Source organism: Cucurbita moschata, unplaced genomic scaffold (genome assembly GCF_002738365.1).
Source record: "Cucurbita moschata cultivar Rifu unplaced genomic scaffold, Cmos_1.0 Cmo_Scf00001, whole genome shotgun sequence".
In the NCBI taxonomy this organism is placed as follows: Eukaryota; Viridiplantae; Streptophyta; class Magnoliopsida; order Cucurbitales; family Cucurbitaceae; genus Cucurbita; species Cucurbita moschata.
In genome coordinates, this window is record NW_019268517.1 from 7,552,630 (window position 1) to 7,562,442 (window position 9,813).

The window sequence follows — 9,813 nt, forward strand, 5'->3', positions numbered from 1 at the left end:
GGGGGGGGGGGGGGGGGGGGGGGAATCATGGAGTGATACGGAACTAGTAGCATACTTTACGGACGAACTTCTATCTCCTTCATTGAAATATGCATTCACAGCAGCATTGAGATCATCACCATGTGCCTAAATGTAACACCAGAAAAACAAATTGATTGAAGCAATTGTTACGACCAGAAAAGAATTCCATTTCGTCATCAATGCAAAACATTTGTATTCTCCTAATCTTCACTATCACCTGCGCCAACAAAATGCACACAACGAATTGCCAGCAAATAACTAAGAAACCAAAACATTCCAAATTTAACTAGAAATTCCCCACCCACATATTCATAGCAGAAATTTAACCCCAAAAATAAAAACCCTAAAATCAAAGTCCAGCAAAAAGAAGTATAGTAAACACTCCCATTAACCAACCACAAAATCAGCTTCAGAAGCAATAACCTAAACCTAAAGGTCCTAAAATCGACATCAACAGTCTAGCACCAGCATAACAAACATCTAAGCTGAGGCAAAATCAGCACCTTCCCTCGAAGAACCAAGAGAGACCAACCCGATTGCAAGAAATAAATGGGGCATCGGAAAAAGAAAAAGAAAAAAAAAACCTCGAGCTTTTGAACGGCGATCGCTTCGGAGGCTCCGGTGACGCCGATGAAAGTATCAATTGCTTCCCGAGAAGGCATCGCCATAGAAATTAGAGATTAGAGAGAAATTGGAGAGGGGGAAGATGATCGGAAGAGTATAATAAAAAGAATAATAATTAAAAAAAAAAAGATGAAAACGCTGGAAAGGAAACGTAAAGGACAATTAACCTAGACACGTGTTCTTCTACACCATGTAGACTCCCAAATTTCTCCATCTTACATTTTTATTTTATTTTGTATTATGTATTATTTTATATGAATTACCTCGAAATGTATTTTAGCGGATGATGCAGACTAGTCGTCAATTATTCCTTCTAAAATCTCTCTCCACTTCGGTTTTCTAAAATTTTCTCCTCAACGGTAGGGCCAGAGGCTTGGGTATACGTCATTAAGCAGAAGGTAACACGATTTCAAGTTGGCTGACTCACTCGATGGTGAGAGTGAGTGTCACACAATCACTTGCAAACGTCCCGATTGTGATTGTGATACAAGGTGCTTCTAATTCTACCCGTGTTTGAAACAATTTAGTATTCTCTCTACGATTCTGCACACGATCTTATCTAAAATGTTGGTACTTCCCCATTCTCAGCCTATCATTCCAACCAAATCCCGTACCGACTAATACTTCAAAAATCAATTTCAAATGATTTCACAGTTTTCCAAAATCAAAATCTAGCTCGCCTTCTTTTCACCACATTTATCATTCTCTAATGTTTAATTTATAATTGTTTTCATACTATTAAAAGTTACAGACATCAACTAGAAGGTTATCCATAGGAGAAAGTCTCAATTCAAATTGCAGCATCACTTTGTAAACCAATCCAGATGAACTTATTCGTTAAAGAAACAAAATTTAAATTTAGTGGAATACATTTTCGGAAATGTACATTTGAAATTTAAACAAACTATTTGCTTATTATGAGAACTATTTAACACAAATTATTGAACCAAAATGAGGAAGAGATATTCTCGTATCGGCACTCAACAAATGTCGACATTTCGAGGGTGGTTTTTTAGATAAGAGCTTGAAACGAAAACGGGTGTTGAGTTTTCAATACGTCGCATGCGTATGCATATGAATGTTGGAGGAGTATCATGAGAGGACTAAGCTGAGGTGAACCCATCTTAGTACACTAACCAAAAAAACATATCCATATCACCGAACCGAAGCTGATTTCATGGTTCTAACATAGCAAAAGTTGCACAGTGACGACGAACTTTTGAACGATCGTTCTTGTTTTCAACACGAGAAAATATAATATACATTAGAAAGGATGGACCGGGAAAACAAGTAAACCATCTTGTAACAACCCAAGCACTATACGAAGTTCTTAACTTTCCTTCTTCCAAATGTGATGTCGAACCATTTTTTTATTAATAAAACTTGACAAAGGTATTTTGAAATAATATTAAAAATTTAAGATCATATTAAAAATAAAATATTAATTATCTAAAATTTTATAGAGTTAAAAGTAAAATTTTATAGGGTTAAAAAAGTGAGATAGATTACAAAATTTAGAAGTATTTTTATTAGTCTAGTAAAAATAAAATAAATAAGAAATAAGCAACTTTGATCGTCGAGGGGGCGGCACAATTTCGTAAGCTTGAGTGTAGTAGGGTTTTCGGTAGCATGCGATTGGCATCATCGGATGAACAAGAATCAGTTAAATCGAAAAGGATTAAGAGTTTCTTTTCCGGGTTTATATATATCATTAGTTGGGTAGGGTTTTTTTAAGAATCGGTTAAATGAACCGAATCATATTGTTCATTTCTGGTAGGACCTAAAACCATCCCGCCCTTCAGTCTGTTATTTTATTAAGTTCAAAAGGAATACCACTTTCATACAAATAATTTTATGTGCACCACTTTTATACATACAAAACCTGTCAAGCTCATATTACTTTCGTAATCCCACACCACTTTCGAGAGTGGTATCAACTTCATATTCCCCAATTAGTTTAGTCTCGAAACTGGTATCAACTTCATATGCACCAATTAGTTTAGTTCCGTTTATATTCATTTCTACCATATTTTGAGATAAACGGTCCGCAGATAAATAGACAATGGTTTTTCTATTTATACAAATCAAACAGCGTCCATTACCATTAACTAAATCTAATAAGACAATTCTTTTAAAATTTTTTTAAAAAATATATTAAAAAAAGAAAATTATACAAAATTTAGAGTATAAAAATTGAATTATTCTCAATTTTTTATTTTTTTTTATTTTTTTAATTTGATTTTAGCTGCTTTATTAAAAAAAAACTAACCCAAAATTAAAATATTGATTATACTCCAAAATTAATGATTCAAATCAAATATTTTTTTTTTCAAATATTAAATTAGAAATTAATAATTTATATCTCAGTTAAAATAATATATACCAAATTTTAAAATAAAATTTAGAGTATAAAGGTTGAATTATTCTCAATCTTTTTATTTTTTTAATTTGATTTTAGCTATATTAATTTAGCTTTATTAAAAAAAACTAACCCAAGATAATTATACTTTAAAATATATATATATATACCGCATAGTCTATTATATTAAATAGGCTCGGAAGCTCAAAATAATTTATTTTGGTCAATACTACCCTTATAAGATTTGAATACGTCCCTTGTTGAGCTAAAAAAAACTATACTTTCTAATATTTCCGACCCTAATTTAAGATATCAACTATATTATTTAAAGTTCAAATTAGTTTGAAATGGGTATGATATTAAATAAACCCGATATTTAGGTTAATAGCTCCGATCCTAATTGGCGGGTCAACATTTCAAATCTTTTAAGATATAAAAAAGAATTAAATAAATTTAAAAATATATATATTTGATGACTTTCCAAATATTGGGGTTGAAATGTAATTTGGTTACGTGAACAGCTAAGGAAATCAAAATATAAATGTGAGATTTGTATCCTTTGTTAAGCTCCCACCTTTAATAGACAAAAACAAGCTTCCATAAATCTCGATTCAGTCAGCGATTCTTCTTCAATTTCTTCTCACACCACTCCTTCTGTTAGCTCCGGGAAGGTTTTGGAGTAGGTACGATGGGAAAGCGGAAAGCAGCGGACGGTGACGGCGACTGTGATGGCAGTGATCGTAAGAACAGATTCAAATGCGGCTTCTGCGGGAGCGAGTTCAGATCGGAGAAGGCGTTGCATGGTCACATGAGGTCTCATCCTGAGCGGAATTGGAGGGGAATGAATCCGCCAGTTTCCGCCGCCGCCGCCGCCGCCGCCGCTGTTGCTGCTACCGGAAGCTTCTCGTCCTCCTCCTCTTCTGGCGGCGTTGATCATGAGGTTCGCGATCGGGATTGTTATAGTCCGTTATTAACCTGGTCTACCACCGCCTGTAGAGGACGGAGGCCTATTGGCTCCAGCAGCTCTGCTTCTTCTGGTGTTGTTGATGCCACTGACACTGGGAAAGAGAACACGGACGCGCTTTTGAGGAACGAATATCCGTGCGATTTCTGCGGCAAAGCGTTTGCGTCTCCACAGGCATTGGGAGGCCACAAGTCTAGCTGCCCCTGCAAACCTAGAAAAAATGGACCACAAGAAGCTAAGCTACTCCGCTTTGATCTCAACGAGCTGCCTCCAGAGGATGGTGAAGCATGAGGTATTCGATCAGGAACTAATAGCTCAAAAACTGAAACCCTTAGCTGTGTTGATTGCATTTTTTTGTGTTCATTCATTGCTGTTTGTTTAGTCTATTGATTCATTGATTCATTGATTGATATATGTCTGATCTAAATGCATAATGTTTGCATTTTATGATAATATATATAGCTAGATCAGAACTAAATTTTGAGTTGTGTAACGGCTCTAAAATCTCGACTTTGTATCTGATAGTTACTAGGGTATCTGATATTCTCAAACCATATCATAACCAAAAGTTCTGAACAAGATAATTCATTTGAAACTCTAGATAATTTTAAAATTACAAGGAAATTAACATACTAGGTAGGAAGAGAGGGAGATTATACAATTCGTATAAAAAAATTTGATTATGAGTTTTGAACTTTATTATTGTTGGTGTCTTTGAATCTAGCTAGTTGGACTAAGTCGGAGAATCATAGAGATTTGGAGCTCAAAAATGAGATAAAGGAGGTCGAAGCCTGTTGTAGTTGACATGTAACAACTCAAACTCACCGCTAGCCGATATTGTCCACTTTGACCCGTCATGTATAGTCGTTAACCTCAGAGTTTTAAGACGTGTCTGCTAGGGAGAGGTTTCCACACCCTTATAAGGAGATGCTCCATTCCCCTCTCCAACCTTTATACAAGACACTTTGTTTCCCTCCCCAACCCTTATAAGACACGTGTTAAAAATCTTAAGAGGACAATATCTGTTAGCGTTGGACTTGAACTATTACACGACCCATATTCAATCCACATTTGTGATGGCTACGACTCGATCGGGGAGACCATGCATGGCCATGAAAGGTCAAGCTGTAGCAGGTTTTGTAACTGAGACAGCAGAAATTCACGTAACTAGGCAAGTGGCGATCTTCCACCTGACGAGGCACAATGGTCAAGGTATAGAGCTGTAAGGTATGTCTGATAGGATGAAAAGTTATAGAAGATGATGAGTTATTCTCTTCCTTTCCTCAAATGCCTGACCCCTAATGAAGCTTAATATGTCATGTGATAACTCTATGAGGGAATGTGTGGCCATCATTCTGGAGGCCGATCATTGGTCTAAAGGTACTATGACTATGACAAGGGTACTATTGGCCCACTATGTTGAACGATGCAATAAGTTTGTAACCCCTGTGACCAATGTTCTCTAAGCCTATGGAACGATATCGTGCACTTCGAACAATCAAACTATGTGTTCACTGTCATTTGGAGTCTGAGACGGTCATCTATGGTTGAACAGTTAAACTCGAATGTGAACATCGAGAAACAACAGATCTTCATGTGCTAAATACAAAAACTAAGTTGCTCGATATTATAATTCAAAGTATGTGTGTAGCGTTTCAAAGAGGGGAGCTTGGTTCTTAGACAGGTTATATGCTAAATATTAAGAATCAAGTCATGATCAGGCTAGGAACCTATGAATTGGCAAACTTGGACAGAAAGAGCATGCCTCGTCTGTTATCATTAATGAATCATTCGTAGTCTCATGTATGTTCTTTTATATAATACCCGAGTAATTTGTTTTATCTGTGAAGTTCAATCAAGTTAGCGTGAGTGAGAACAAACCATCCAAAGATACAAAAGTTACCATTATAACAAAGATATGAACACGATACAAAGACAACGAACAAAAGAGCAGAACTAAAGAAACACAAACAAGATGATGATCATGACTCAAAGACGGAGTCGTTAAGGACCTCTCTAGAGTCGTTCTCTAAGGAATCACAGAATAGTTCAAACCGATCGAAACAATTCAATCTTTTCAGATTCGACACCTAATGGATAAATATTTACATCATTTTGTTTTCCAGAAGTAGAGAGTTCTCAAACTAAAGGAGTCTTGTTAGTGACAGTGGCACAACATTTTCAAGAAAGAATAAGAGAGTTTAACCATTTTCCAGACCAGTTGCTCCCAAAGTAAAACAAAAATCTACCAAACGTATCAGTGCACAGTATCATACCTTCAAAATCTTACAATAGTATTGAACTGCTAGTATGCCTGCAATTTCTTGAATTCATCACAATATCGTCCCAATGAACTCGACCCGTGCAATAATATCAATACCGTATAGTTCATTCATTAAAACTTACAAGTAGTTTATAGAAATATATAGTCTCAAGGAATGAATGCATGTGATTCATTGAGAGGTTCCAATCTGTTTAGATACTGTACTGATTGTCTATCAAAAATCATGACTACAACAACAGTTACAAGAGAAAGAAATAAAAAAAGAAACCCATTAAACAACTTACAACTGAGATTCCTACATGCCCCTGCCTTTCCCCTCTCTCTCTTTTTCTTTTTTTGTTGTTTTATCTAAGCAAAATGATGAAAACTGTTCTGTTTGCACATTGTTCAATCCACAAAATATATGTATTCTCCTTTTCTAGGCTTAATTATGTTGGTACATCTAATCCAGCAGGTGAAGGCATTTGCAAGACAAAAAGCCAAAGAACGAGGAACAAGAGTATCAACTGCACAAATGCACAAGAACTAACCTTGAATACTTCCCAACGTGTCGTCGAAACCTCCTTGGTTTCCGATACATCATCACATGATTGTTTCTTAAGCGTTGTAGCTTTGCTTTCAGCTTCTTTAGGTCTGTTCATCATCTCTACTTGTTCGTCAGCAAAGACATGTTTTTCACCATCAATTATTGTTTCACATTGCAACTTCTCAATTGCTCTTGTTATTGCCAAATATTCAATTTCTGCTTCAATTCTTTGCCTAACAAACCTCTCAAACTCCTCATCTGTTTCTCTAACTTCCTCTTTGTGTGAATTTCTGGTGTTGATCGAGGATTCCAGTTCAGCTACTCGGGATTCCTTCGATTTGAGTATCACCATTGTCTCTTCTAATTCGGTTTCCAATAATTTTACCTTTCCTGTCAAACCCAGAACTGTGACTTCAAAAGAACTTGAAGCAGCCTTTCCTGTGCCCATTTGGAAAGATAAACTAGTTTTATGTATTTCTAGGTTGTCAAACACAAAACTTGAAGGTTCAGCGTCATTGAATATGCTCGAAGATCGTATCTCGTCCTTCCCAATCTCCCCTAGCTTTTTGATTTCTGGAAAGTATAGTATAGCATTATTAGAACTCAACTCAAAATACCAAATAAGAAACAACCAGATCAGATGGATAAGAACTAGGGTGAAACTGTAACAAATGAGACAAAATTTTGTTAGATTAATAGAATTTAGCATTCGAAAACGTAACGTCCTATCCAAATCGAAATCACGAGCTGATCGAGAAGTCTGACAGTTCATTGAGCCAATTTTAAGTCATTACTTCATTCTCAGTTCATTAAGGCTGAAAGAAGTTCATAATAACACCTAACAATCCCATTTAAAAAGGGTATAGAAACCTTTTTCAAGAGCATGTTGGGCAGACTGGAGGCTGAGAATAGACTCCTCCATGGGATCCTTATCCAATGGTGACCAGTGATTCCTATCCTTTTCTTCCTTAACATCAAACGACACGTTCGTAGTTAAATTATCTTGAGTAACATCTTCAGCTTCGACCTCGTCCTCTTTCCTATACGCAGTTTCAACTTCTTCGCTAAACTGTTGATCACCTGCATAAGCTCCATCACTGTTGTCTCCATCATCTGTAACAGATCTTTCATTTTGGTTTCCATTGCTAGCACTAGCACTAGCACTAGCACCAGCAACATTGCCCTGCCGAAAGACAAAGCACGAGCTCCTCGAGTCGGACTCGATGCTAGACTGAGAATTCTCCTTCTCAACTTTGATTCTTTCTCCTCCTCCTCTTGCCTTTTTACTGCCTTCAACACGTCCCTTTCCCTGATTACCCTTTTGACCAGAACCGCCTGTACTTTTCCCATTCATACTCTTTATCCTGTTCTTTTCCCTCACATGTCCTAACACAGCATTCAAATCGTACCTCGCCTTCGGAGCACTGGCTGCTGTCGACGATTTACTGCTCCGATCTTCGCTGTTTTCAGAATCCGTGCCATGATTAAAAGCAGACCCCATAGCAAACCTGGAATTAGAACTAGAACCATGGAGAGCCAATCCATCGACATTTCCGATATTCCTCAACGGGGTTATAGATCCAACAGAACCTTCATTATTTTGCTTAGTTTCGGTCGGAGAAAGTTGAGGTTTAACCGGATTCCCGGAGGCGGATAGCGCCCGCTTCAGAATTTTACTAGTATCTTCACTTGAATTCATATCCTTTATAAAATCTCTAGGAATACGCTTCCATTTCTTCAATCCATAACCTTTTCTTAGTGGAGAAGGAATATTGGGAGGCGAATTCGCAGCTGTTCCACTTAAATCCTTCCCCTTAGCAGCCGCAGAAACCGATCCCATGGCATCAAAAGCATTTTCAGCAGCACAAGAGTGGTGAGTATCATTAGCAGAAGTGCCATTAGTTCTGATTCGGCTAACATCATCAAAATGAATAGCATCCTGGTTCACTTCACTGTCTTCCACCGATTCGCTTTCAAAATCCATAAAAACAAAACCCCACTGTGCTCGGAAATGTCAGTCAGATCAAGACAACAAGAATCCCTCCGCCGCAGCCGCACTAAATCTTAAGAACAAAACGAAAGAATCAAAAACGAATAAAACCCAGATGCCAGAAAAGAACAGGGGAATGGATAGTGGGTCGATGGGGGAATTCAATAAGAGGAAGAAAGTACGAGGAAAGGAAACGTACCTTCAAAGCCCCCCACCTCTATCCAAAAGTAGAAGATATTGAAGAGGGGATTGGAAAGAGAGAGAGGGGTGAAGAATTAAGGGGCAATTGGAAACCCTAAATCATGGAGGAAATTGAAGGAAACCAAATCATGGGTGAAGAAGAACAGAGGAGAAAATAAAAAAATAAAAATAAAAAGAAAAGGGAAATTTGTTGGAAAGAAAACGAGCTAGAACGTGGAGGAGAGTGATTGGGGCCACATGGCTGACAGTCGGCCGGCTCAATCACCACACAGCACACACCCATACCGGTCGGCCGCTCTCGGCCGTCTGATCCTTTCCCATTGTGATTGATTGCTTTCATCAATAATATTTATTATTATTTCTTTCAATTCTTTATTACAAAAAAAATACAAACATATTTTTAAAACTTTCAATGTTTTAAATTTTTGTAAATTTATTTAACAGAGGAGAGCTGTACTAACTTTTTCGAAAGACATATTAAAAAAAATGTGTAATTTATTTGGAATGGTATTTATATATTTTTATTAAAGTTTTTTAAATAATTGAAAACTAATAAATATTGTGATTGGTCAATTGTTATAAAATATTTTTAATCTTAATTTGAGGGATAAGAGATTCGAGTCATCTAATTGAATTAAAACGATGTAAAATAATAGATTTTTTAAATATAAAAACGAGTAAGTTATTTTCAAATTACTTAGATCTATTCATTTATAACCATAAATAAATATATATATAAAAAAAAATATTACAAAAGTGGAGACAATTTTTTGGGGCAAGTTTTAGAATTTTATGAATTTTAAAGAAATTAATTTATATAAAGAAAAGTTTGTAGGTATATTTG

General features: G+C 36.4%; 3 protein-coding genes across 4 annotated transcripts in view; 1 reads left to right on the forward strand and 2 right to left on the reverse strand.

Annotated features, from left to right (window-relative positions):
- LOC111449021 (plant UBX domain-containing protein 8-like) overlaps positions 1-770 on the reverse strand; it is a 5,219-nt gene extending 4,449 nt beyond the window's left edge. The window contains exons 1-2 of the mRNA XM_023088850.1: positions 606-770; positions 56-126 (exon numbers count right to left, since the gene is read on the reverse strand). Of these exons, the coding sequence (XP_022944618.1) occupies positions 56-126; positions 606-689 (155 nt within the window). The 5' untranslated portion in view covers positions 690-770. The remainder of the gene's footprint in view (positions 1-55; positions 127-605) is intronic.
- A 2,922-nt stretch (positions 771-3,692) lies between these two features.
- Positions 3,693-4,259, forward strand: LOC111453984 (zinc finger protein ZAT2-like). Its single transcript, XM_023095280.1, has one exon. It carries the CDS (start codon positions 3,693-3,695, stop codon positions 4,257-4,259), a length of 567 nt encoding a protein of 188 aa, XP_022951048.1.
- Positions 4,260-6,394: 2,135 nt separating this feature from the next.
- LOC111448310 (WPP domain-interacting protein 2-like) lies at positions 6,395-9,283 on the reverse strand. 2 transcript variants are annotated; one of them, XM_023087825.1, is made up of 3 exons: positions 8,968-9,283; positions 7,649-8,835; positions 6,395-7,351 (listed from the first exon to the last, which is right to left on the reverse strand). In XM_023087825.1, exons 2-3 carry the CDS (start codon positions 8,760-8,762, stop codon positions 6,681-6,683), a joined length of 1,785 nt encoding a protein of 594 aa, XP_022943593.1. In that variant the 5' UTR covers positions 8,763-8,835; positions 8,968-9,283; the 3' UTR covers positions 6,395-6,680. The 2 variants fall into 2 exon arrangements, with proteins under 2 accessions (XP_022943593.1, XP_022943583.1); XM_023087815.1 differs by having other exon boundaries at positions 7,649-8,841.
- Between the last annotated feature and the right edge of the window lie 530 nt (positions 9,284-9,813).

Coding starts and splice junctions, on each gene's coding strand:
- LOC111453984 (XM_023095280.1), top strand. CDS start 3,693: ATGGGAAAGCGGAAAGCAGCGGACGGTGACGGCGACTGTGATGGCAGT.
- LOC111448310 (XM_023087825.1), bottom strand. CDS start 8,762: ATGGATTTTGAAAGCGAATCGGTGGAAGACAGTGAAGTGAACCAGGAT. Junction 7,352..7,648: donor CCAACATGCTCTTGAAAAAG/GTTTCTATACCC, acceptor TATACTTTCCAG/AAATCAAAAAGCTAGGGGAG.